Below are 27,786 nucleotides of genomic sequence, written 5' to 3' on the forward strand. Positions count from 1 at the left end.
GGCTTGAAAACAACATTAAAAATACACTGGCACTAATTCTTTGCCATAATAGTCAGGCTTCATTTAAGTGAAAGCTGTGAACATCAATCTGTTGATCTTAGAAAAACACCATACAAACAAACGAAGAAAAGAGTAGACTACAAAAAGATATGGATCTTATACATATTTTGATCTTTGAAGTACACCAAAGCATCTAAACAAGAACAACTGTACAAGATTCTCTATCTTATCAAAAGAAAAGGTTATACAAGATTCTTATTTTTTGAGTTTTTGAACAAAGAAACAGTACAATGAGAAGCCATCTGATTATCCAACAGTAGGCAACTAGGCACCAGCGTCAAAATTTCATAGAGGATGTAATGTGGAAGGAGTCTCACCACTCAACAAAGAACAGTATACATCATCAAAATTCAGCACTGAAACAGTAATGTGAGCTTCTAGTTGCTTAGATCCTGGAAGAACTCTGGAGGTATTGATGGAGGGCAGTACTTCTTCGCCACAAACTTGTACTAAACGCAGAAAGAAACGTCTTAGAGTGGACGGGGGCATTTGAAAATGGATATAAATTCACTTAAGTTTCACAAAAGCCACTATACCTCCATAAAGGTTATTCCTATTTAACATCTTTTTCATCTAAGCTCTAAATATTCAGTTTAAATAATACACGTCCTAATCAAAGGAAATCTAATTTAACAGAAGGTTGAGAAGCAGTCAATGCTCTCATTGTTCACTGGGAGGGAGAGGGAGAGAGAGAGAGGTTCTTCTTACCTTATGCTGACAGTACTTCTCCCTAACTGCGGGTAAGTGAGAACCAGTGCCATTGCAACACAGGTGATGCAGCGCTTTGACACAACCACACAAATCAGAGGCTTGGTAAAGTGTGTAATGTCTCAATGTAGAATTCTGCATCAGAAAATAGAAACAATATTCTGTAATTTTAGACGAAACGGAACAAATGTCTCGGCAATAAATAGAATATTTCAAATACTCTCACACATACCCAAGGTTTCTTTGAAGAGGAAAGTATATATTTGGCCAAGAAAGCAGCAGAAGCAGCTATTAGTGATGGGGCATAACAAAGCATGGTATATTCTAGAAGAGATAATTCAGCAATGTAGCTGGCCAACCACTGGAACTGCATTGATGGAACCTAGGAAAGAGTTGCAGGTTCATAACACACCATGTCAAGATTTTTATCACCAGCACCATAAAGGCAAGAAGTCTCAATACCATCAAAATTTAGTAAAACAAGATTTATAAAACACTGCAACATCAAATACATCAGCAGCCAAAATATTTGAGTATCCTGCCTAAGTTCAAGTCAGATTCAGACTAGAGAATCACTTTTACTTTCAGTAAATAACAGTCACAAAGAAACTGACAACCAAAAATTTACTGACATAACCTAAAACATGTCCAGACCTGGTCATCAGTAGAGGAAATTCAAACAAAAAAAAAAAAAGCAGCCTAGTCCAAGATAGATACCTCACTGGTCCGTTGAGCAACATAACAAAATCGCCTGAACAATTGTCATGAACCAGAAGTCAGCATCCATAGCAACGCAAATAAACTTGCACTATTAGAGTGATAGAAACAAAGCTAGACATCACCTCAGAAAGCACAAAGCCGTTGGAGCTGTCATTTCAAACTTCAAGTGATTCAGCACAGCAGATTCCATTTGCAAAATCTGCATCCATCATATTGCTCAGTACTTATACAATTTAGAATAAAAAGCCAACTAAAACAAGGATCAAGAAGTGCAACTAAGATTATAAAAATTCATTTCCCAACCTCCTCTTTGAAGTATGTATTGTCCGTAATGTAACAGAACTCTTCCACTTGGGGAACACAAATCTCCTCATATTTACTGCAAAAGAAGGTCAATCAATTAGTTTAATGCATCCTTTTGTATATTTTTAAATATTTAGAGAGACAAAAGCATCCACATGTACAAAGACAAAGATTGTGAATAAGTAAATGAAGTAAATGAGAATCTTACGCTGCAATCATTATGCAGGCAACCCCCAGCAATTGCAATTGTTGCCTCTTCATCACATTGCCAGAAAGATAACGATCTACATAGTTGACAGCCAGAAATACTGTATCGGATAAAAGCCTGAACTCTTCAGCAACCTATAGATCAAAATTAAAAGTCAAGATCACCAATCAAACAGAATTTTCAACATCCTTATAGCATTTGATGATATTGACAATGAGAGTTTTTTATAATGCAAGGAAAACCTGAGATAGTGGGTTGGAGGAGAGGAGGGAAAATCTATGGATAATAAAAAATCACCTTGGCAATATTATCAACCACCATAACTTACCTCCACTAGCCAATCAATCAGAATTGCACGCATGCTGGCATTTATGTCTTTCTGGACCCTTTCCATAAAGTCCATGGAAGGCCTTCTATTTTCCTGAAACCCAATAAATTTAACACATCACATGACACATAAGTGGTTTAAAAACGCGGGGGGGGGGGGGGGGGGGAGGAGAGAGAGAGCACTTTGAATTTGAATGTGGAAGATCTATAACTAGATAAGATAATAGCTATTTTGACATTTTCAATAGATTTTACTTGTATAGGAGACAACTTTGTGCATAAAACTTACAGAATCTATATCTCATTTTGGGATGGGTTCAAATAATAAGCAAATTAATCCACTAACTAGATTTTAATGCTACTACAAAGTACAAAACCATAGGGTACCAAAATACAAGATTATGGCCTATATTTTATAAATATCTTCTCCAAGTGGTTACTCGTTTCCTCTATTCATACATTTTCCCATTATGTCAACTTTTTTTTTTTTTTACTTTCTGTAGACATAATTTCTCATGCAAGTATAGACAATAAGTATCTTATGGTGGGGACTAAGATTCTAATGTATAATATATAGTATCCACCAAAAAAAAAAAAAGAATAAACAAATTGACACACATGTAATGGAATGATTGACAACTAGTTTTATTGATAAAGTTTGTCAATTTCCTACTATTCCTGATTAAGTTTGTCAGTTTAAAAGCTTAACCTGTAAGGATATAAGCAACATATTGTTTTATATTGTAACATTTCTCTTCACATGTGGGCCTCTCCCTCACATGTGCGGCTCGCTGATTTGAACTCAAGATCTCCTACATGTGCGGCTAGCATGTAGCATATATGTCATTCTAAAATCCCCAAAATACTAATGAAGTTTTAGATAAAGCTTGAAACACTTTAAATACATCATAAGAAGGTAAATATAAGTGTAAATGTGATTATCAGTAATATAAAGGAAGTTTGCAAAATCGAAAGTAATATTTACATATATGAGAGCATTCATTCTAGTTTAGAAAATAATGTCAGACCTCAGATTCACGCAAGTGTTTGTAAATGTCAGAAGCAATGGTTGCACAGAACTGTGGATCCATAAGATTGTCATCAATATCAACAACTTCATCTGTTGTCTCCATATTGGCAAATATCTCTCTCTTCCACATATGTCCTGAAATCAAGATGGTGAAAGCTATTTTAGAAAGGCCAGAAAATACTACTTGCTAGATTATCTCATGAAGATTAAATAATGTAGAATGGCTAACAACTTAACTGTTCATGATGTATACCAAGTGTCTTTTGGCAGATTAAATGAGAGAGGATCCTCAACATGAAACAGATAAAAGAGAGAGAGAGAGAGAGAGAGTAGGGAACATTAATGTGTTAAAAGAAGGAACCTTCTATTTGTGGAAAGCCTGAAACGTAGAGACTGTTAGTTGTCTTCTTCTCAATAGAATTAACTGCTGAAATGCCCTCATTGTCAATATATTCAAATTCTGGACTATTTAAAGAAGTAGACATGCTCTCATCCAAAGAAACTGAACCACAAACTGATCTGCTTGGAGAGGCATCCCTGCTTTTGGCTGCATGAATTATGCTACTGGAAGCAGGAAGAACAGTACCACTGCTGCTTGGAGAAGGATTAGTGGCAACTATTCCAATAGGTAGATCAGTTCCTGAAAATGATGTGTCACTGAAAGGAACCAAGACACTTGATTTTGCACTCAAGGGTGCAGAAAAAACATTCCCTGAGAGGCCAGTATTACTCAAGCAAGTAGACGTTTCCTTCTTCGACTTAGCAATTTTAGTTGTGCATGGTACCTTCAAATATAAAACACAGTTAATCCTTTTCTCAAAATATTATCATCAGTATACATATACCTGTTGTTAATTTGGCTCGCATTTGAAGATTTCCTGGTTCATGGGGGATTTCCATGGTATTCTAGGATGAAGTTAGGAGTCCAAATAGGTGTTGGAAGGTTATTAATTCCTGGTGCGTTTTGGACTTCATTTTGGGCAAGTTTTGAGGTTTTCCTTGTGTATAAAGGAAACTTATTTCCTACTCAAAGTTAACTTTCTTCCTACTTTATCTAGGATTGTAATATAAGGCCTATGGTTATAAATAGGACCTTAGGGGCTTAGAAAAACGTGAGAGAATCAGATTAGAGTGAGCAAGTCCTTAGGATTCTTGGGAGGCACACAATCTAGAATTGGTGAGATCAAGATTAGGTAATTAATCTTGGGTGAGAGATCTAGGGTTTTGGGAAACACTTTGTGAAAGGGTGTACAAGGGATTTGGGGATTGGGTTATGTGATTTAGTCCAATTGTAATCTTAATACTTATTATTCTCATAGTGAAGAACGGAGATCTCTCCCGGGGACGTAGGCAGGAATTTTGCCGAACCTCGTAACAAATCTCGGTGTGATTGTGTGTGCTTGTTGGTTTATTATTTTCTGTTTTCTTGGCTGTGTTTGTTATTTATCTTTCATCGAATTATTGCTTGTACGCCGTGACGGTGGGAATTAGGATTTAATTCTCAAACTACATCAACAAGTGGTATCAGAGCCAGGTTTCGTGTTCATCGATCGTGGTTCCGTGTTTATCGATCGAGGGTAGTTTGTCATGGCAGCAGGAAGTAGTGGTGTTTCATCCTTTAAGGTGGAGCAATTTGATGGAAGAGGTAACTTTACTCTATGGCAAAAGAGAGTGAAGGATGTCCTAGTTTCGCAAGGCTTGGCACGCGCCTTGAAGGGAAAGGAAGTAGGAAAGCCGGCAAAGATGACAGATGATGACTGGGAAGACTTGGAGTGCAGGTGTGTGAGCACGATTCGGCTTTATATTGCTGATAATATTATCAACAATATAGATGAAGATTCTGCCCCGGAATTGTGGAAGAAACTAGAAAAGCTTTATTTAGCTCAGAAGTCTATGGCCACAAAGTTGAATCTGAAGCGGGACATATATAAGCTGAAGATGGAAGCGGGTGCAAATCTCATGGATCATATGAACGTGTTCAAAGGACTACTAAATCAACTCGAAAGAGTTGGGGTAAAGATTGAGGAAGAAGATCGAGCCCTCTTACTTCTAACCTCACTTCCTGATACATATGACAACATAGTGGATATCTTCTTGTATGGTAAGGATACACTGAAGATGGAGGAGGTCGAGTCAACTCTCTTGTCTAGTGAAAGGAGAAAGAAAGTTGAGGATAAAGATTCCTTGTTTGTTGATCATGGTCAAAGAGGAAGGCAAACTACCAAGGGTTCTAGTGATAGCAAGGCTAGATCAAAGGGTAGTGGTAAGGGCTGGCAGTGCTACAAGTGCAAAGAGTGGGGACACATAAAGAAGGACTGTCCGACTTGGAATAAGAAGGATGGTCATGGCTCTACAGCGGTAGCAGACTATAATGAATCTGGAGAACTTCTCACAGTCTCTATAGGTAACACTTCTTCTCATGGTGATTGGATATTGGATTCGGGTTCTACTCACCATATATGCTCTAGGAAAGAATATTTTGAAAAGTTTCAAGAATCAAAGGGAGGATCTTTCTCTTTGCCTGACGGGTCCAAAGTTGACGTCATGGGGGTTGGAACGGTGAAGATCAAGATGTTCAATGGGGTGGAGCATACTTTGGGTGGAGTCGCTTATGTCCCAAAGCTACAAAGGAATTTGATATCCTTGAGTAGGTTGGATTCCAAGGGCTACCTGGTTTTGATAACAGGTGCAGTCATGAAAATTACTCATGGAAGTATGGTCCTAATGAAGGGAGAGAAGTGTGGTGGTTTATATCGTTTGATAGGAACTCAAACCTCGATGGTTGGTTGGAAACGAAATGCACAAGAAATCAAGCGCTTGAGGAAGGTCTCGTTTGCGGGTACAGCAGAGACGGTTGTGACATGTTTCCAAGGTTCAAACGATGGTGAGAAAGGAGATCCTACTGGAGGAGGGGGTGAATCGAGGCCCCTCTTCGGTGCTAACCGGTAATTGGTTACACGATGCAGCTGCACATAGGTATTGGCTGTGCGAATCAAAGGTGGACCATAGTTTCTTGATTCGGGTTATGTGTAGTTGGTACAAGGTCAAGGCCAATGGTATTTGGTGCAAGGTAATTTGCATGATATGCTCGCCAAGGTGGAGATTGTTGTTAATTTGGCTCGCATTTGAAGATTTCCTGGTTCATGGGGGATTTCCATGGTATTCTAGGATGAAGTTAGGAGTCCAAATAGGTGTTGGAAGGTTATTAATTCCTGGTGCGTTTTGGACTTCATTTTGGGCAAGTTTTGAGGTTTTCCTTGTGTATAAAGGAAACTTATTTCCTACTCAAAGTTAACTTTCTTCCTACTTTATCTAGGATTGTAATATAAGGCCTATGGTTATAAATAGGACCTTAGGGGCTTAGAAAAACGTGAGAGAATCAGATTAGAGTGAGCAAGTCCTTAGGATTCTTGGGAGGCACACAATCTAGAATTGGTGAGATCAAGATTAGGTAATTAATCTTGGGTGAGAGATCTAGGGTTTTGGGAAACACTTTGTGAAAGGGTGTACAAGGGATTTGGGGATTGGGTTATGTGATTTAGTCCAATTGTAATCTTAATACTTATTATTCTCATAGTGAAGAACGGAGATCTCTCCCGGGGACGTAGGCAGGAATTTTGCCGAACCTCGTAACAAATCTCGGTGTGATTGTGTGTGCTTGTTGGTTTATTATTTTCTGTTTTCTTGGCTGTGTTTGTTATTTATCTTTCATCGAATTATTGCTTGTACGCCGTGACGGTGGGAATTAGGATTTAATTCTCAAACTACATCAACAATACCAGGTAGCAAGTTCAAAAAGCAATGACTTCTATTCCATGCCAAAACAAAATGAAAGACCAAAATGCTGACTATAACAATAAATTAAAGGCCAATCTAATGTAACCATTCCACTAGCATTTCATGTCAATTTCAAAACACATTTCCATCCTTTCAAATGAAAATTTTTTGAAAAATATAGAAGGCTATCACACAAAACAATAAAATAAGCTGTCAGGTTATAAAATGTACATTGAAATCCAACTAAATCTCTAAAAGGACAAAAAAAATCGTAGTAACACAACAACTAAAATAAGCGAAATATATACTTGTATGTACTTCATAGTAGATAAGAGATAAAGCCATTTATTACTAAACCATTTGTAACATGGGAAAGTTCATAATTTCTACATAAATGTATAAATTACTAAATTTCATAACAGAAATACCCATGCATAATTAGAAAACTATTAGTAACTATGTGATCAGATAATGGAAGTCATACCAAACTTATAAATGAACCCTATAAGTCAAATTGAAACACACCACTAATGTTACAAATAAAAAAGAGAGAAAAATAAACATGTACATTCCATGTCATCTGCATTTTGAACAATGTTATTTGATACGGTAATTACTATTCTTATAAAAATTAGCTTGACATAAATGTACATATGAGATTTATGCTGTACAGATTGATTAAGGATATAATTAAACTGAAGCTTACTTATCAAAAAGGCTATCATATTAAGTTATCTTCAATGCTCAACAATATGTATCATGATTTGTGATGACTAAGTTATTTGTTTCTCATCGTTAAGATTGTTCTGAATTTCCTTTTCATTCGAAAGCTTCATATGGCACATAAATGTAAGTAATCAATGAAACGCATTTTAGTAAAATAATGGAATAGACCCTAATTGCCCTTACAAGGGAAAACAGAAATGACAAAAGAAAAATAAAAAAATCAAAACAAGGGAATTAGCGTAAAATGAATTCATATAGTTCTCCAACATTTTGGGTTTTCTTGCAGACAAAAATTAAAATTATTCAAGTAATTAATCATTTCTTCTTCTTTTTCCTTTTTGGGGGTGTAAAGAAAAAGAAGAAATTCCTCATTTCAAGAAGCAGACAAAGAAAAAAGAAGAAATTCCTCATTTCAAGAAACAGACAAAGAAGGGAGAGTAAATTATAATAGCAACCCTCCATAAACAAACATAATTTATTAATTACCACAAAAATATTAATTACAAATCAGAAATATAAAATATTCATGAACGTAACCATAACCAACAGTTGTAGTAGACGCACCATAGGCTTCGACGAAGCAGCGAAGGTCGGTGGACCACTTTGAGAGCCATTCTTTTGGTTCGTGACGTCTCCAAGCGCCGTTCGTTTTCTCGCCACTTGGGGTTTCGCCGCCATGGCCTTCTTGTTCAGATTGTGCGAAATTGGGGGCCTCTTGGCCGACGATGATGGCGGTGGACGGCGGTTTCGGGTCGACATTTTCGGGCAAGAACGTTAGCTTCTAAACCAAGAAACCGAGTAGGAAATGTACGATGGCTGAGGAAAGCGGGTCGGACCTTGGCGTGGGCTCGACTTCACGGAGAAGTTGGGTTCGCGGGTCGGGGTTTCTGGAGGGTTTTAAGAACAGGGAGAGAGAGAGAGAGAGAGAGAGAGGTATCTGAGCGCGAAAACGTACGGATTTAAAGGCTTGGAGATAATCACCGCCTGTTGTCTGAAGAAGAAATCTGAACCGTCTGTTAACGTGTAAATAGTAAGCGTGATCACCTATCAATATTCCTTCATTAGCTTTGGGTTAATTGAGCCATGTATTACGATAAACATTGAGCCTTGTATAATGAATTTATGATCGAATAAAATATAAAAAATTGAGCCATATATTATACAAAGCAAATTGAAAAAAAAAACAAAAAAAGTATTATGCAAAGCAAATATATTGTAGAGAGCTGCTATTTGCACACTCTTTTTTTTATTTTTGCACACATTTTTCTCTTACACATCTTCTATCATTTTTTAAAATGTAAAATTTCTTTTTAATACACCCCTCTCATTACCAAAATACTCCCAAGCTCATTAATCTTACCAAATTTCTCTTACACACCCCACCCAATCTATTCAAACAATACACACTCACTCAACTCTTTCAGACAATACACACTCCTACCCCCAACCTCACACTCACCCAATCCTAGCCAAGAACACATAGCCATAGCCATTGTTGTCAACACCATAGTTATGCCTTAAGTTAAATTATTTTGATTCATATGCAAATCTAAGTTTTTTTATCAAATTTAAATTGGTTAATCCATCTCAAGACATATTTTTTTTCTGTTTGAGATAATTTGGAGTGCGGTTTTTCTAGATTTCAAGATTGAAATTTCGGGTTTGAGTTATAGGGTTTCGCAGGTCGTTCGGCACTGGTCTACCGAATATTTCGGTTTCATTCGGTAGTAAGCTACCGAACATTTCGATTTCGTTCGATACTAAGCTGTTGAACTTTTTAGTTTCGTTCGGCAACTTACTACCGAACGAAACTGAAAGGTTCGACAGCTTACTACCGAACGAAACCGAAATGTTCAGCAGACCAGTGCCGAACGACCTGCGAATCTGAAAATGAATAATCATAAAATTCACACTTGCACTCTAAAAAATCTCACTTCAAATCATCGAAAACAGACGAGAAAGGTATTATGATTGATTAACCAATTGAAATTAGATAAGAAAATATTAGATTTACATTAAAATCCATAAATTTTAGGTTAGGGCATGTCTCCAACTTCCAATGGCTATGGTGGAGAGAGGTTGCATGGGTTGCGATGAAGGCGGGTTGATGGCGGGAGATGAGTGTTGGCAATTTTGGGATGGAGGTAGGGTCACGGGTGGGGTGTGTTTTGGTTGTGGTTGGAGATGAGGTTGAGGGTGGGGTGTGTAGTTGTGATTTAGGAGTGTTGGGTTTGGGGTGTGTAAGGAGAGTTTTTTTTTTTTTTTTCAAATGATGTGGGTTGTCCTTTAAGGTAATTTCTCTTTGTGTCAATTAAGTAATTTCACAAAATAAGTTAGTGGGGGTGTGCAAAAAGAAAAAAAAATGGTGTGCAAATAGCAGCACTCATATTTTATTGCAACAATTTCAATAATGTTGGGATTTAAGTTTGTTCACCAAATAATACGTGAATACGCATGTCAGTATTCAAATCGTTAAAAAATACTAAGTTTAGAATGAATTTCAACTTGAATAAATAAAACACTGTAGAACAAAATTGGTAAACAAAATTTGATGAGTGTGGTAACACTTATAACTTTTGTTATATTATTTATGGCATAGACATTTTCTTTTATGAGAAATGATTTTGGCGCTTCAAAAATGACTTTTTGCACTCCTCTGCACTCTCACACATCAAAAGTGCGTAAGGCATCCACTGTTCTTAATTATGTGTGCAAAGATGGAAAAAAAAAAAATTTGTCTATCACGAGCATATTATCACGTGATAAGAGAGATAGACATATTAAGTGATACATAAAAGTTTTTATCCTGCAAATACATACTTTGAGAACTAACCACCATACATTTTGTTGAATATTTATACACTTGTCTCTACCCTAGGAAACTTTAAGAGTGGAAGTCCACATTATAAGAAAGTGTCTACTTATTGATGGAAAATTTGGATGGAGAGTTAATGGGTTGGGTTAATGAGTTAATGGGTTTGAAGGGAAAGGAAATGGAATATGTTAATGGGTTGGGTTGTGCTAACATATGGTGGACCTAAAGCCAACATTGGGCCAATGGTAGCCCAGGGCGCACAAGATTCCCTACTCGATCTAATTTCAAAGCTGGAGATTTGTTCCAAATTCCCTGTCTCCCTCAACCGAAGCGGGAAAGAAAGCCCTACTGACTGAGCTTTAAGGCGGGAATCTTCCAGACTAGAGAAAGAGATCGATGGCGCCACTGGTGCAAAGCTCTCAACCATGGGTCGAGAAATAGTATGTATAATCATCTTCCTTTACTCTCTGTGCATATTCCCATCTTTTTCACTTCATCTGGGTATTGATTACTTCATTTTGATTTTGATTCTTGTGGACTCAGTCGACCGAAGCAAGTGAAAGATGTGGCTCACCAGGACGAGGTGGTCCGGGTCCTCACCAACGTCCTCGAGACCTCAAATGTAACATTTACTTACATACCCACATACCCTAAACCCCTCTTATTCTTTTTATTTATTTATTTTATTTTATTTCATGTATTTGTTATTTATTTATTGCTGTGAATTGGGTTTTTCAGTGTCCGCACATGCTCTTCTACGGTCCCCCTGGTACCGGAAAAACCACCACCGCACTCGCCATTGCCCACCAGCTATTCGGGTTAGCCTCAGCACTTAATGAACTAGACTTCAAATTTATTGTGTGCTTTTAAATCTTAAAAACTTGTTTTCCCAAATTTCTTTGTCTTTTGAGTTTTGTGGAATGCCATGATTCATGAAAATCGTCAAAAGGGTTGAGTACTTGTGATATTCCTTTTGGGTAACTAGATTGAGTTGATATTTGGGAGTTAAGTTAAATAATGTTATTTTGTAAGGATTAAGTATAAGAATAACAGCACTATCTTTGATTTTACCCAGAGTTCAAATTCTTGAATTGGGCTTTACTATACACATTACCATAAATATTTTCTTTGTTTTATTTGATTATAACCTTAATCTTTTTACAGACCTGAGCTCTACAAGTCTAGAGTGTTGGAGCTGAATGCAAGTGATGATCGTGGTATAAATGTTGTCCGGACAAAGATCAAAGATTTTGCTGCTGTGGCTGTGGGTTCTAGTCAACGTCAAGGGTATATTTTTCGTATCTGTAAGAACTGTTATTTTGATTTTTAGTTCATATATTCTCCCTTTCCATTTTCTCCACATCTATGTTCCCTTTCTTCAATGCTTCAGGGGTTACCCTTGTCCACCATTTAAGATCATCATCCTTGATGAGGCGGATTCAATGACAGAAGATGCTCAGGCATGTTTGTTATCTGTTCATTACTTCCTTGCTTAGTATTTTTGCAGTAAGCAGTATGAAGGATGCGCTATCACTTACATTCGTTTATGCAGAATGCCCTAAGGCGCACAATGGAAACTTACTCCAAAGTCACAAGATTCTTTTTCATATGTAATTATATAAGCAGGTCTACCTTCTCTACTCTTTACTTTGTTTTGCTTGGCAGTTATATAATTCCTTCTGATATTTTCTGTCACTCCTATGTTTGGTAACCCCCGATATCTTCTTTAAATTTCTTTTTGTGGCTGGCATGATAACATACAGTTGAATTTGGTTTTGTTTTGAGACATATGTATGCATCATAATCGTGCTAACTACTTAATTCAGAGTTAATGATCATACTTTGATGCAATTCTCTCGCATTAAATGTAAAATTATCTTGAGAGAGCCTAAAAATTTTTGAGATAATACCTTATTTTTGAATTGCTCCTGTATAATAATGTCCGGTACTAAGGGTTGTTGAACCGCACTGAAAGGGAATTTTTTTTGTAATCGTCTTCATCTTTTTTCATTAAATTGTAATCTTTACATGAATGAAGGGTAAGGCTTGCACTTGGTGATCTATGTGGTTGTATTTTTGTAGGATCATAGAGCCGCTTGCTTCAAGGTGTGCAAAGTTCAGGTTTAAGCCACTTTCAGAAGATATCATGACCAGCCGTATATTGCATATTTGCACAGAAGAAGGCCTCAACCTTGATCCAGAGGTGTGTACATCATGGCTAAAATCTTGAAGATATATGTTGGTTTGTTGAAAAGTGGGTTCTTTGTATGAATGTTGTGTGTTTGACATCATCCTACAAAACGTATGATCTGCCTTGTAGGCTCTGTCAACTCTAAGTTCCATCTCACAAGGTGATCTTCGTCGGGCTATTACATACTTGCAGGTAAAAGCTGAAATCTTTTTTGTATATGGCATATATAATGTGCTTTGGTATTTTTGTCTGACAAAATCTTGTACTTCAGTGAAACTGGTAAAGCCCAGTGTTAGTCAATGTTATAAACTTTTATATTTTCTCCCCTCTAAATTCATTGTTCAATTAATTTAGATTTGTTTTTTTTTTCCTACTTAAAATGATTTTCTTTTTCTTTTTTCTTGAAACTTGTCCACATTGATGAAGCTTTAATATTTGGTAATCCTGCTAAGTTTCTCGTTCTTGAATGCTAAATTATACTTTTGAAATATTGCAGTCAGCCGCTCGCTTGTTTGGATCTTCTATTTCTTCAAAAGACCTGATTAGTGTCTCTGGGGTAAGTAATAAGATAGTTAAATTTCCAAAGGCAGTTTACCTTCTAGCCAATATTTTTTGAGAGTAGTCTCAATAATATATTTGACTGTGGTTGAGTTCTAACTCTAAGATGATGATTTTATCACTAGCTTCTATTGTTTCCTTTATTTTTAACTATAGTTAGGTATACATGCGTATGTAGTTGCAATGAATGAGCAAGGACTACTTTCTGTAAAATAGGGTGCTTTGAGATTGAAAAAAAAGATGTTTGAAGTTGCATCCCTGCTGTGCTGGTTCCTGTGATGCCAAATTTTAGCAATCTAGATAGCCAGTAGATGTAAGAGTACTCTCAAATATTTCTATTTTCATGTTTGTTATAACTCGAGCAACTGAAGAAATTTCTTGGTGTGTGCTGGACATGTTTGTTCTGATGAGTTCAGCCATTACCCAGTGTTAGTCTCACTTCAGTGGGTCCTAGGTACAGTGGGATCCTAGCAAGGGAGATCTGGGTTTGGTCCTAGCATTGAGCATTTAACATGAATGGCCCCTCTTAAGATTGAATCCAGACATCTGATATCTTATATCAAATCCCTGCCTTGTCCTGATATCTAATATTTCAATACTTCAGGTAGTTCCAGAGGAGGTTGTTGAGACACTTTTTGCTGCTTGCAGAAGTGGTAACTTTGATTTAGCAAACAAGGAAGTCAACAATGTAATTGCGGATGGATATCCAGTCTCTCAGATGCTTTCTCAGGTTTTATTTTTTCTCTTTTAATTGGGTGGTCTATTAGCACATTATGCTCGTCATATAAGTACTAACACAATCTTGCTTCTAGTTATTTGACATGGTGGTTGAAGCAGATGACATATCAGATGAACAGAAGGCTAGAATATGCAAGAAATTGGGTGAAACAGATAAGGTAAAAATGGCCCATTTACATTTCAGAGGCATGTCATAAGTGTTAGATTGCTAGGTTCAATATCAGTTAATAGCTGATATTCAGCTGGCTTATCTACATTATTTGTTTCTCACCATCAAATTTACTTTCACATTTTGGTCATAAAAATTAAGGCAGACTTATCTTGTGCACAGTTTCACTTTTACTCCTGTTTATGTGCAGCGTCTTGTTGACGGTTCCGACGAGTACTTGCAGCTGCTCGATGTTGCCAGCAGCATAATGCGAGCTATTTCTAACATGCAAGAAGAATTCTCTTAGGAATGTTAGGTGGTTTCGGGTTTGAGAGTCCAGATGCAGATCCTATGTTGCTAGATCTTGTAATTTTGAACTTACGAAAGATAGTTATTTTGTGAAATAGACCAAGCACTTCCAAATGGTTACTTTCTTTTCAACACGCCATTAGCTTATTGTCATTAGCAGCACTACGTGGGAAACATGATAAGTAGTTTAGAGTTACTGTACAGGATTATTATAAACAAGAGAACAAACATGATCTAGTTCCTTTCACGCTCATATAATGAAAACACCACCCTTAGTTGAAATATAGATCATTTTTGTCCCGGCAATTACACTAAGCTTGCGGATTGAAATCATGCGTGGATTTAATAAAAGGAAACACACAGACACATATCTTTCTTGCTTCTGGACAAAGAGTCCGTGAAGGAGCCCAAAATTTTAGATTCACGAGCAGGAATTCATCAAACTGTGAACCCGTGCCACTATATGTTGTGATCAAACATAAACTAATAATTCTGTGTTGAAAAATTTATGTTCTAATAGTAAAAAAGTAAACCCGCACATTAAGATTCAAGAGTCTAATTCGAAATATAGTTAACTACCTTATTAAATAACTCTAGGGAGAGGGGTTTCTATAGAAAGTTAAGATATGTTGATGTGTGATTGAGCCATGTCACAAATTAGAGGAAGATCACTTTTGAGCGGTTCAAAATATCTAAAATTCTTATACTATATTAGATTTCTTTTCATTATTAATTTAAACGAAATTAACGATTTGTATTCAATTGCTATCTTATTAGAAGTACAGATTAAAATTACTAAAATAAAAAAAATTGACACCAAAGTAAAAATTATGTGAAAATACAAAAACCAAAAGTGTCATTTTGACCTTTAAATAAACACATAATTTCCCTCCCAATAGGTTTGTAAATGAAGCACTAAGCACATCTTTCCTTGACTCTTTGAAGCTTGAACCTGTGGTGGAGATTACTAATCAACGAGCTAGGAAATGTCAATTGTGTCACGTCTAAGACGAAAGCAAGCATGGTACCAAAAGATGCATGGGTCCAAGCCATGACTCCATAGTCCATAACACTCGGCTTTGTGCTACAAGTGCCAATGTGCCATAGCATGATTGAAATGTTTTGTTTTTGGCATTTTTATAGACCAAAGTCGACGACTCGAAGTACGTGGTTGGACCCATCTTCACAATATCACTATAGTGGCCGACCCATACCCCACTTGATCCCACTAATCTCGCCGAGTCCAACCCATTGAATTTTCTTCACCACTCTCACTCTCATTCTCACTTCTTTATATATACATAATACCCATATGGCCATATCACACAATTAGAGAGTAGAGACTGCTTCACTGAAAAAACAATGGCTATAGATGAATTTGATCATGATGATGAGTGCTTCACAAAACCCGGAGCAGTTCCATTCAAGTGGGAGATCCGACCCGGTGTTCCCAAAATCCAAGCCCAACAACAGAAACAGCCTTATAATAATAATCACCACCTTAACCTCAAACTCAAACCCCCACCATCCGGGTCACTACTCTTCCTGCCTCCACCGGAGCCCCGGACCCGCTCATTCCGCTCACCCTCTCGAACCCGTTCGGAGCGCTGGCGGTTCGACCAGCAACCCAGTATGCTCGCCCGACGACCCGAGATCGTTTCCTCAGTTGGGTGCTTCTTGTCTCCTCTTCTGAGGCGAAGAAAGACGAGTAAAAGGGGGAGCAGAAATTCAGTACCCGGACCCGCAAAGTCCGAACCCGATGACTACAGTTCGGACCTCGAAACGCTGGCCCGGTGGTCGCTGTCTTCCCGAAAAACGCTGCTTTCACCGTTCCGCGGTGGTGACTCGCCGACACCCACGTCGTTGTCGTCTTTCTCGTCCTACCAGTCGTCCCCGCGACCCGTATGTGATGCTGAGTGGGCCGGGTTCGGACTCTTCTAAGAAACTACTTGAATGATATACTTACTTCTACAGCATATATAGCTCTTTCTTCTACCTTACTGTATCGCAAGCCCACCATGGTTAAGTGCTTGCTGGGTAGCTCTCTAGTCTCTCTAGTCATTGAAGACTAAGAAGAGTCGAAGCTTTTGTTTTGTGTCTTTTTTCTTTTTTTCCCATTATATGCCAAAAAAATTAAAGTAGCTTTTTATATTAGTCAGAAATCACAAGGTCATGCTGATACTTGATCTTTGATTCTTTGTCATATATTGAATGTAGTTGTGGAAAAAGGGAGGGATCGACTTTCTTATGAATTCAAAAGGAAATTAATAAAGATGAAGATGCTTTTTGAAAGTCACTCCCTCTCTTTTCTTTTTCTTAGACTTGCCTTTCAATAATATTTTTTGGTCAAAAACTTTCAATAAGTTATAAAAATATAAGAAAATTCCACATATTTGTGCAAATTATGCTGGGTGTGTTAAGATTGAAATTAAGAGATACCATTTTGCCATTCCACAAATTGTTTATGCTCTCATTTTTATTATATTATGTTTTTACATGGATTAACAGTATTATAGTATATATGTATACCAAGTAGCTAGCTAGTGTGTTATCTCAACTTTGTTAGAAGAGGTCCAAATTCTAGGGGTGGGCATTGAAACCGATAACTTGACGTACCGCTCCAAACCTAATCCACGGATGGTTTAGATAAGTTTTGTAAATATTTTTTATTGGGCGATTTCCATAATGGAACCAAACCACACAATGTGGATTGGTTATCGATTACCATACCCTAACCCGTTGGTTAAAACAAACCGAACTGATTTTGTATATTAAATTAATATAATATTATAACTTAAATTTTCTTAAAAGTTTTTATGGCTTTCTAACACTTAGCTTTTATGTTTTCCATTGTGGTTGGTTATGAACTTAAAACATAGAACTTGGACTTATATGTTGAATCTTAATTTCTTTGGTTTTGGAATGCATGGATGATGATTGAATATTAGGAATCTGTATGCTTAAATTATGTTTAATGTACGTGGGATAATTGAATGTTAGGAATTGGCCTAAAAACAAGTTAAATGTGGGTTATTTTAATCCAAATATTTTTGCAAAATTTGGGCCGAAAAAAAAAAAGTTGGGCCTTACTATTTGAAGAATATTGTTGGCCCTTGAAAAAATTGAACCAATCTAGTCCAAACCAATGTCGACATACGGCCCACACAGTTTTAGGCTATCATGATTTGAAAATAGTTTGAGAAAATGCCATATAAATTATAATGATAGTTTGGTGATGGTTTTGGCTCAAAATTGAGATCAAAATTGAGATCAAAATTGAGATCAAAATTGAGAAAGTTTACAATTGGCTCAAATCTGGGATCTTTTTTTTTTTATTTTTTTTTAAATGCCCACTAGCCCAGTAAAAATGGGCTGATCAAATTGTCATCCCAAAGTTCCATCTAAACCCGAAAGCCCAACTCAGTTTCCATCTTTCATCTCCGAATTTCACACCACCTTCTTCCCTCCCAACTCCCAAGTCCCAACCAGCACTTTGAACAACACCATCAATGGAGTGCTCAACCAAATCCTCATCTCATCAAACCCAGAACCCACATCACTCATTTTACACCATTGCTTCATAATTTTCACCAAAAAGAGAAAACAATACAAAATATGAACCACTCGAGACCTCTGTACCGCAACTACACACCTATAATGAACCAAGTCCTCACGGCCATGCTCAAAAACCAACCCTTCGATTCCAAGCTCGCAGCTTCAGCCACCTCCACCATCGACTCTCAAACATGGACCTCCGACTCAGTCTCCCAAGTCCTGAGCTCCATACCCAGGTTCTTCTTCCAGTCCCCTCGCTCCATCGGTCGCCAAACGGGTTTCCGACACCGCGCTCCATTAAAACAACGCAACCTCAAACAAGAATCATGGAGGTTCCATAACGGCGTGCTCGTTCTTGGCCCAGCTGCCCACAGAGACCTTGACAAGGTCAAGCTGGGATTGGACAGAGCACTCGAATTCTACTACTGGGTCGAAACCCATTTTGGGTTTGCCCACAATGAGCGAACTTGTAGAGAAATGGCTCTTGTTTTGGCTAGAGGGAATAGGTTGAAGACCCTTTGGGATTTTCTTAAAGATATGTCGAAGAGAGGAAGTGGTGGGCTTGTGACGACCCAGACTGTAACGTGTTTGATAAAAGTTCTAGGAGAGGAGGGCTTGGTTAGTGATGCATTGGCTGCTTTTTATAGAATGAAGCAGTTTCATTGTAAGCCTGATGTTTATGCTTATAACACTGTTATTTATGCTCTTTGCAGAGTTGGGAACTTTAACAAGGCCCGGTTTTTGTTGGAGCAGATGGAGTTGCCCGGGTTTAGATGCCCGCCGGACACGTTTACTTATACCATTTTCATTAGTTCTTATTGTAGATATGGTATGGAGACTGGGTGTAGGAAGGCCACAAGGAGGCGCTTGTGGGAAGCAAACCACATGTTTCGGGTTATGCTTTTCAAAGGCTTTGCTCCTGATGTTGTCACCTACAATGCTTTGATCAATGGTTGTTGCAAGACTTACCGGATTGAGAGGGCTTTGGAGTTGTTTGAAGATATGAGCAAGAGGGGTTGTACCCCCAACTGCGTTACTTATAATTCGTTTATTAGATACTATGCTGCTGTTAATGAGATTGATAAGGCTGTTGATATGCTACGGAAGATGCAAAATATGAATCATGGAATACCCACTTCGAGTTCGTATACTCCTATAATTCATACCTTGTGTGAAGCAGGAAGGGTTATAGAGTCCCGGGATTTTCTTGTTGAGATGGTTGATGGAGGCTCAATTCCTAGAGAATATACTTATAAATTAGTCTGTGATGCACTAAATTCAGCTGGAGAAGTCAATTTGCTTGATGATAACCTGCGTAAAGGAATAAAAGAAGGTATAGAGAGTAGATATAGGCAGATAAAGAAGGTGAAGCCAATAATGAACCGCAAAGGATATGATAGCATGGTGGAAACATGATATTATGAAGAAAATGGCTATGCTCTACCCTGTCAATAACTGCAGATGGCAAGAACAATTTTGTTTGTGCTTTTGACACTCGGTTGGCAAGAGTTACAGCTATTATTATTGTTTCTTCTACTGTGCTCACGTATATCCATTGTTTGGTCATTTCCTGAGCTGACCGGCCATGCCTATCTCAATTATCAAGGGTGCAGCTGCAGTGCTGCTTTTTGGTAAAAGAAGGAAAAAAGAGAGGGAAGTTTCGAGCTTTGACCTTGGGTGTGGTGGGTAAATGCTCTCTATCACTGGAGCTACAAACCCCACCAGCTGCAGTGCTTCTTTAACAAGCTTGTGGAGTTATTATGTACATGTACTTCCTATGGCTAGCACTACAAAATCTTATCTCATTGAATACCAAATTGCTCCAAGACAACTTATCCTTTGTCATTACATTTTATAAATTTGTGGAGCTGTTGTATAAGAAGTATCTAGTTTCAAGCAAAACATTTTATCAGTGTCGTGCAGTTGGGATTGCTATATGTCAACCTATTGATGATCCTTTTCATCATGTTTTAAATTTGTGGAGCTGCTGGTTAAGATGTATTGGAGCTGCTGGTTAAGATGTATTGCATATTTCAATCAATTTTCAGTCAGCATCAAGCAGTAGGAATTGCAGAGTCCCATTGAAATTGCAGCGACTGTTTTTCTCAAAGGATACGTAGAGCTGATAGATTCATGATTTTGACAGTTCAAGGAACACAGGTACGAGAGACTCTTCAATGGGGCATGCCCCATTGAAGACTTAGCCCACATGCAGGTACGCCCATACCATCAGAATTTATGAATGTTTGTGTTGAATGAGCTGTATCATAAACCCTGTTCCCAGAAGGGCCAGAATCATGACAGATATGTTGAAATTGAAATTTGAATTTTATTACTACTATATAATAATTTCCTGAGTTGGAGAAAATACACTTTTCGAGGCTTAAAGGCTTAAACGATGGAATTTCACCCCAAAAAAATGTTAGGGTTCATAGTTACTCTTGGATTTTGAAGATCTTGACCTTTCACATCAAATAGGACTAATTCCCACAGAAGTTCACAACCATATATGATCCATGATTTTTACTAGTATACTTCCTCTCCTTCTGTGAATTAAGTTATAGGCATTAGCTATACACACTACATCACTATCACTGTGCAAGTCATTATATATATATATATATATATCTTCCCTCCAACTTGTTATTAAGCTACTGTCGGGATTTGCTTTCCCCTTCAACTTCAAAGCCAGTGTCAAACTAGATTTCTTTCCATCACCTCAAAAGCTACGGAACAGAGCTACCTCTATGGACCAAAGTTCTAGTTAGTACTCAAAGCAAGTGACCATGTTAAGGAGTCTAAAGTCAACTAAGCTATGATCTGGGTGAATCTGCTCTTATTTAGCAGCAACAATTGTAAGTAGTTAGTTTCCTTTTCTTTGACCAATAGTTAGTTTCCTTTTCTATGTATGTAATCTAGGCAAGGTTTTAGGATCTTGATTGTTCATTCTCTGTATAAAAGCAGTTGTACAGAACTTATTCAACATACAATTGATACAGAATATATCAATCACCATTCTCAACTTTCTATAGACCACTCTTCTTCTTAATTATTTTTGTGTTGAATGAGCTGCATCATGGATGGTCCATGCTCAGCAATAAATTATGCTGGACATTTGAGGAACAAAGGCAGCCCTCAATCTAAGTTAGAATCCCCCTTCCAGGTGTATGTATCTGACCTTCATAGCCTAGTTGTTTCACCATATTATCAATCTCAACTAGGGACATTTCTGCCTTATTACAGTAGTCAAAGAAGTCCACATGACCATCTACGTAGCGGGTCTTTGACATTTCGCCGCCATGAGTGAATCTGATTGTGAAATAATTGGATGTCCTACAAAACACAATAATATTGAGTTAATGGTGATGCAAATCTTTGGGCTTTAAATTGATCATGGAACAATGAGAGAATGCCTCCAGTAAATGACAAAGCACCACCACAAATACAAGTTTAAAAAAAAAAACTTATTCACACCATTGCCCCCTGTAAGATACACTTTTTTTCACTTTGCCCCCTGAAACTTAAATCCTCTCAGTTTGCTATCTGAACTTCACAAAGTTGTTGCAAAAGATCCTATGCCGTTAACTCTGTCAATTTTTTCGTTAAAATAGTTGACATGGCACCTATATGACATGAGTGAGACCCTTTTTTAGTTATGTAAGATCCATGTAGACAAGCAAAATTATAAAAAATTGACATGGATATTATTATTTTTAGTTTAAAAATTATTTTTTTTGTCCACATGGATTTTACATAACTGAAAAAGGGTCTCACTCATGCCATATAGGTGTTATGTCAGCTATTTTAACGGAAAAATTGACAGAGTTAACGGCATAGGGTCTTTTGTAATAACTTTGTGAAGTTCAGGTGGCAAACTGAGAGGATTTAAGTTTCAGGGGGCAAAGTGAAAAAAAGTGTATCTTACAGGGAGTAATAATGTAAATAAACCAAAAAAAAAAAAGGTAGAAAAAAATTGCAGAGAGAGCATAGATATTAACTTATCATTAAATGACAAAAACCAAACAAAAGTGATATGATCACAAATAAAGTGAGGAAATTAAATCATGTGTAAATACGTGAATGGAATATTGATTATGAATTTATGTTTTTATTGTTTGTCTGTTTGTTTAATCCAATCTAAACATTAGCTATTGCTCTAGTCAAAATATCAATTACATTTAACATGAACTCTATTGTTCTATACAAGTAATAATTAGCTACGATTTTTTCAAAACTTTTGTTTGAACATGAGGGTCTTCGAACAACACTTTGGGACCACTTAAGTCACTGTCTACAAGGTGAAGTACATACAAAGAAAATGAAATAGTTTCAAACTAGTTTTTATTTTGTAGAATCAATAATATTAAAGGTTGAAGATTTTCTTATTAAATGTAGAAGCACCGTCACCAACAAGTAACAACCACATCTATTATTTTAGTAAAAACCGAATCTCTTTATACACTACTAGACAAACCAAGCAACAAGCCCACTTGTATTTTATACAATATCTCAGATTTTCGAGCACTAATCTCCATTTATTTGAGCAAAAACACATTTGATATCAAAAAGTTTAATGAGTACCACAGATAGGAGATCTACGGCCACGAGGACGTTGCATCCACTCCATCGTGCCAGAAGAACCAGCCTTTACACTGTATATTATTCGATTGGTAGAGTAACAGTTGAGGAGCTTTTTCAGAAATCGCAATGAACCTTAATTTTTTAGAGTGAAAATGGAGAGTTTGAAATTTAGGGAAAAATGTTGTATTTTTCAGCAGTAGAGATCGATTCGAGTTCTTTCATCGGGACGTGATCGTGAAAGAGAGCAGTTTTGCTCACCTCCTTTAACTCAGGTGTATGCTCACCTCCCATCTAAAATACTGCCACGTATTTAAAAAACTAACTATGAGTTAATCTATTGTATTTAATTATTTATGATGTTATAATGGTGAGAGAGAAAAATAATTTGACAACTCTTTTCTTATTTTATCTTTATCTTTTATTACTCAACTTTTTTTTATCACTCGTTAATTTCTCTTTTCTTTTTTATTTAATTATTTCTAATAATTTTTACTTTTTTTGTTTTTTTGCTCTTCTCCAGTACGCCTCTAGTACTTAAAAAATCACATCTATTTTTTTGGGTCTTCTCTTGTATACACATTTCTCTATTTTTTTAATTAATTAAAAAATAAAATATTCTAACAACACATTTGCAATTCGAACAAAAAACTCATTTGCAAAGTTTAATCTAAAATGTTGGCCAAACAAAAATCTAAAACAACTCATTTACATACATAGAAAATCCAATAAAAAAGTTACATGAGTTAAAAAAAAAAAAATTATGTCGTTGCAACTATTCTTCTCTCTTCAAATGCTGCAGCACCTTGGATTGACCTAAGAATTTGTTTGATCTGAAAAGGTCATGTATGAGACAAGAAAGAAGAATTTTTAGGCAAAAAAAAAAAATGGTGTTGTTGGATTATTTTTTTAATTAATTAAAAAAATAGATAAAAGGTGTATACATGAGAAATCGACCCAAAAAAATTGGATGTGGTTTTTTGGGTACTAGAGGCTTATTAGAAAAGAGCAAAAAAAAAAAGCAAAAATTATTAAATGCATGTGGTTTTTTAGATACTAAAGGCGTACTGTAGAAGAGCAAAAAAACAAAAGAAGCAAAAATTATTAGAAATAATTAAATAAAAGAGAAAATAAAAATTAATAGGTAATAAAAAAGTGAAAAAAGTTGAGTAATAAAAGATAAGGATAAAAGTAAAAAAGAGTTGTCAAATTATTTCTCTCTCATCATTATAATATCACAAATAATTAAATACAATATATTAACTCATGGTTAATTTTTTAAACACATGGCAGCATTTTAGATGGAAGGTGAGCATACACCTGAGTTAAAGGAGGTGAGCAAAACTGCTCTCATCGTGAAAAGGGAGGCCGGGAAAAGTGGTGGGCCCATGTGTTATTTTGTGTATTCTCCAAAATATCCCTAATACCACGTGTCATCAACAATAATCACGTCAACATTGTCTACATGACACTTAATATTTTTTTGAATGAAAATTTTAATAAAAATACTAATTTATAGGTTTTTTATAGTTTGTGTATGTATTTAAAATATTTTATAGTTAATGAACTAATTTAAAATACCTCCTATAATTGGTGAGTGAACTTTGAAATTGAGCCTTTCCTTTTCTATGTATGTAATCTAGGCAAGGTTTTAGGATCTTGATTGTTCATTCTCTGTATAAAAGCAGTTGTACAGAACTCATTCAATATACAATTGATACAGAATATATCAATCACCATTCTCAACTTTCTATAGACCACTCTTCTTCTTAATTATTTTTGTGTTGAATGAGCTGCATCATGGATGGTCCATGCTCAGCAATAAATTATGCTGGACATTTGAGGAACAAAGGCAGCCCTCAATCTAAGTTAGAATCCCCCTTCCAGGTGGGAATTTTCTTTAATTTGTTCATGACCTGAAAGCCCCTTTTTATTTTTGTGTTTAAAGGAAGCTTAAGGTCCGAGAAGGAAGAGAACGACAGTCAAAACTCTTGCTGTAAACGTGTGGGAGGTAGACAAAGTGAGGTGGGTAAAGGTAAATATAGATATGGAAGTGACAAATTAGGTGATATCTCAACTGGTGAAGGTGGATTGATTTATGAATTATGATAAGGGCATGCCATGGATTGCTAGTTTCTTGTATGAAATGTTGTGGTTGAATTATTGGAACTATTTGATGGCCTATAGAAAGCAAAATAAGAGCTAGTCAAGGCCAGTAGTAGAAACTGTAGAATCTATGAGCAAAGCTATGGGCATAGCCATGATGGGTTATGTGTAATTCTGTACAATCAAAACTTCATGATATCTGTTAAAAGTTTAAAGGTCAGATATGTCCCTGACCTTATGATAGTCTGCTAATTAACTACAGACGGTATCTTTAGAAATATTCGCCAAATTATTCGTGCTTGACTTCATACTAGAAATTTGATTAACACTCTTTAGCTACCATGACGTATTCTCTGAACTATCTTTTGTCAATTAGCAGTTTCGTCTATAATTAAGTTGACTAACCCAATAATATATTATATATAAATATCCCAAACGACAGTAGGATCCCCACCCTATATCATTTGATAAATAGTTTGTAGGCACATAAATACAAAATGCAGCTATAAAATATCCTCAGATAAATAATTATTAGACATATTGTTTGCTAGTGAGCATTTGAATGCTTGGTGTTGAGAGTTCAAACGCTCACTCACAGTTTTCAGTACGGGTTTCTGCATTTAAATTGGGGCATATATACACTATTCTCTCCTCCGATCCAAATTGGAGTCATGAAATCCATCATATCACTCTTTAGAGCATATGACATGGAAAATTAATGGAAGGTGGTAATTCTGGTATTATATGTAATCATTAAGATTGCTTGTTGCTTATATTCTAAATCTCTCTCACATGTATTATATGTAATGCTAACGAAACGTTCCAGAAAAATGGGAATTGGATGTATATCTATCTGTAAAATGAACTATTGTTGCAAGCTACATAGTCATTAAGAATAATTAAGAACTTATATGCAATAATTTAGAAGAGGGTGGCTTTTGAATGTGATTGAAATCAGTGAATCTTTGTATCCTTTGTTTTGTTTGCAAGTCAGTGAAAGTGACAAATAGCTTTTGTTAAAAGTTGAACAAATGAGCTGCATGGGTCACACCGTCACACCAATTGCTGCCATTCGCTTATGCTAGAACATATATCATTGCCACTTCTGGCAAAAATATGTGTAAATTGCTATATTAATTTGTAATATTCGAAATAATCAATTAATGCACAATATTTAAAAATTTTCAAGTAATAAAATAATTGGGGAAAAATATTCAAAGGTCGAGACTAGAATTGATTTATAGAGCTTATATAAGACAATTTTCGCTTTTCAACAATACCTTTACATGTTGGATTGGTTATACCACGTAGAGATATATCGGTTATATTTAATCATTTTTCCACAATATATACGCAACCATTACTATCTGTTACTGACCAATAGCTAGCTACACCTTAAAATTTGTAATTGATCAACAGTTATGCGAGCATTCAAATGCTCATAAGCAATATTTGAATACTCAATTTAAAATTGGACGTGTAAAAAAGTTTAAATATTAGTGTTGCCAAAAGAAAAATTAATAGAAAAATGGCCAATGACTCAATGAGATATACTACTAGCTCCATGATGAATGGATCGATGGCATGGAGAAGGCAGCAATGAAAAACCTTTTTCTATTTAACAGATCGAGAAGCTGGGATTTTATTTTATTTTTACTTATGTAGACAAGCAGGGATTCAAGTCAATGGATTATTGGGTTTGACTTCATAAGTTTTCAATTTATGAATGGATAAACATTAAACAGAGTACTTGTTAATTATGTCGTCAATGACAACGAAACAAGTGGAGCCTCAAATTGTTTGTGATCGAACAAGCCAGCTTCAATTTGGGTTTTATCCAATAATATTCAAATAGCTAGTAAAATGAATTCTTGAATTAGGTGAAGTGAATTTAATTTGAGTTATGAAAAACGTTCTTTTATAAGAAAGTCTTACATATTATTCGTGTTTTGAAAGGAAACGAAATTTCATTAACAATAGGCCACACTATTGACTCTACAAGGAATATGATCAAAATAAGAACCCCAAAGTGTAAAAGAAAACAATATCATCAACCACTCTACATATTATGTTTGTATTAGATTGTAGATTTTAGATCATTAATTTGGTGGGTTCTTGTTTAAATGTGATTTAAATTAATTCATACTAAACAAAGAGATATTCACAAAAGAATTTTACCCTAAATTTGTCACATAATCAACTAGTTACTGATGAGTAATACCTTTCTATACTCTATTTAAAAATATTTCAAGTTGGATTCCATTTCCCAGAAATAAACAAAAAACAAAATCTGAGAGGGATACGAATTTTTGGAGTTTACATGGAATGTAAAAAGGCATGGATCATGTTGCATGTGTAGACTAATTTTCGTCATTAATCAAATATATGATAGTGGGTGTAGCGGCATGCTCACAGTCACCGGATTTTCAGGTACTACGTCCTCTTGATCACCATGGAAACTCAATTAATATATGGACATGCCATTGTTCACAATAATTAAGTGAATTATTAATTGTACGTTATTTTTTTATTAAATTATTGTCACACTACGTACGTTATACTAATTAAATTCCAAATGAATGGCTCCCTAGTCCCTATCACTACCATAAAGGTCAAAGGTTAGGTCGATAAACAATATATTCTATTTCTTGGTGTTAGCATATATGTCACACTATATTTTGAATTTTGTTTCGTGGGAGAGAAAATACAACAAGCTGCCTACCTCAATTCTTTGACACATTTCACTGACTACCTTGACCGATCATACAGATCGATGATCGATATGAATGCAATTGTTTGTAATTTCTTTGTTAATTAAGTGAATTACAGTTACTACTTTTTACATCAATGCATCATATCGTGTTAATCTTATATGTCGCCTTTCATTTATTTTTTTTTCATGCACGATTGCATGGAGTTGGTCTTGGAT

The 27,786-nt window shown here is 36.1% G+C and overlaps 4 protein-coding genes across 4 annotated transcripts; 3 read left to right on the forward strand and 1 right to left on the reverse strand.

The window, feature by feature from the left end:
• Nucleotides 1-73: 73 nt before the first annotated feature.
• LOC147279263 (cyclin-A1-4-like) lies at nucleotides 74-8,776 on the reverse strand. Its single transcript, XM_086250324.1, has 11 exons — nucleotides 8,424-8,776; nucleotides 3,718-4,141; nucleotides 3,355-3,491; nucleotides 2,328-2,420; nucleotides 2,000-2,133; nucleotides 1,792-1,867; nucleotides 1,611-1,687; nucleotides 1,486-1,519; nucleotides 1,001-1,150; nucleotides 769-903; nucleotides 74-509 (listed from the first exon to the last, which is right to left on the reverse strand). Exons 1-11 carry the CDS (start codon nucleotides 8,616-8,618, stop codon nucleotides 438-440), a joined length of 1,527 nt encoding a protein of 508 aa, XP_086106450.1. The 5' UTR covers nucleotides 8,619-8,776; the 3' UTR covers nucleotides 74-437.
• A 2,183-nt stretch (nucleotides 8,777-10,959) lies between these two features.
• EMB1968 (ATPase family associated with various cellular activities (AAA)) lies at nucleotides 10,960-14,743 on the forward strand. Its single transcript, XM_086251132.1, has 12 exons — nucleotides 10,960-11,114; nucleotides 11,218-11,296; nucleotides 11,413-11,492; nucleotides 11,839-11,961; nucleotides 12,065-12,134; nucleotides 12,227-12,300; nucleotides 12,757-12,877; nucleotides 12,995-13,057; nucleotides 13,362-13,421; nucleotides 14,028-14,153; nucleotides 14,236-14,319; nucleotides 14,521-14,743. Exons 1-12 carry the CDS (start codon nucleotides 11,071-11,073, stop codon nucleotides 14,614-14,616), a joined length of 1,020 nt encoding a protein of 339 aa, XP_086107258.1. The 5' UTR covers nucleotides 10,960-11,070; the 3' UTR covers nucleotides 14,617-14,743.
• Nucleotides 14,744-15,516: 773 nt separating this feature from the next.
• Nucleotides 15,517-16,914, forward strand: LOC147279265 (hydroxyproline-rich glycoprotein family protein). The gene has a single exon (XM_086251775.1). The coding sequence runs from the start codon at nucleotides 15,981-15,983 to the stop codon at nucleotides 16,557-16,559; it is 579 nt and encodes a 192-aa protein (XP_086107901.1). The 5' UTR covers nucleotides 15,517-15,980; the 3' UTR covers nucleotides 16,560-16,914.
• Nucleotides 16,915-18,105: 1,191 nt separating this feature from the next.
• Nucleotides 18,106-20,365, forward strand: LOC147279266 (Pentatricopeptide repeat (PPR) superfamily protein). Its single transcript, XM_086251921.1, has one exon. The coding sequence runs from the start codon at nucleotides 18,234-18,236 to the stop codon at nucleotides 19,587-19,589; it is 1,356 nt and encodes a 451-aa protein (XP_086108047.1). The 5' UTR covers nucleotides 18,106-18,233; the 3' UTR covers nucleotides 19,590-20,365.
• Nucleotides 20,366-27,786: the final 7,421 nt, after the last annotated feature.

Source organism: Dryas octopetala, chromosome 7, assembly GCF_963921425.1.
Source record: "Dryas octopetala chromosome 7, drDryOcto1.1, whole genome shotgun sequence".
NCBI lineage: Eukaryota > Viridiplantae > Streptophyta > Magnoliopsida > Rosales > Rosaceae > Dryas > Dryas octopetala.

Coding starts and splice junctions, on each gene's coding strand:
- LOC147279263 (XM_086250324.1), bottom strand. CDS start 8,618: ATGTCGACCCGAAACCGCCGTCCACCGCCATCATCGTCGGCCAAGAGG. Junction 2,421..3,354: donor AACACTTGCGTGAATCTGAG/GTCTGACATTAT, acceptor ATTGGGTTTCAG/GAAAATAGAAGGCCTTCCAT. Junction 510..768: donor AGAAGTACTGTCAGCATAAG/GTAAGAAGAACC, acceptor TTCTGCGTTTAG/TACAAGTTTGTGGCGAAGAA.
- EMB1968 (XM_086251132.1), top strand. CDS start 11,071: ATGGCGCCACTGGTGCAAAGCTCTCAACCATGGGTCGAGAAATA. Junction 11,493..11,838: donor ATTGCCCACCAGCTATTCGG/GTTAGCCTCAGC, acceptor ATCTTTTTACAG/ACCTGAGCTCTACAAGTCTA. Junction 11,962..12,064: donor GGTTCTAGTCAACGTCAAGG/GTATATTTTTCG, acceptor TCAATGCTTCAG/GGGTTACCCTTGTCCACCAT.
- LOC147279265 (XM_086251775.1), top strand. CDS start 15,981: ATGGCTATAGATGAATTTGATCATGATGATGAGTGCTTCACAAAACCC.
- LOC147279266 (XM_086251921.1), top strand. CDS start 18,234: ATGAACCACTCGAGACCTCTGTACCGCAACTACACACCTATAATGAAC.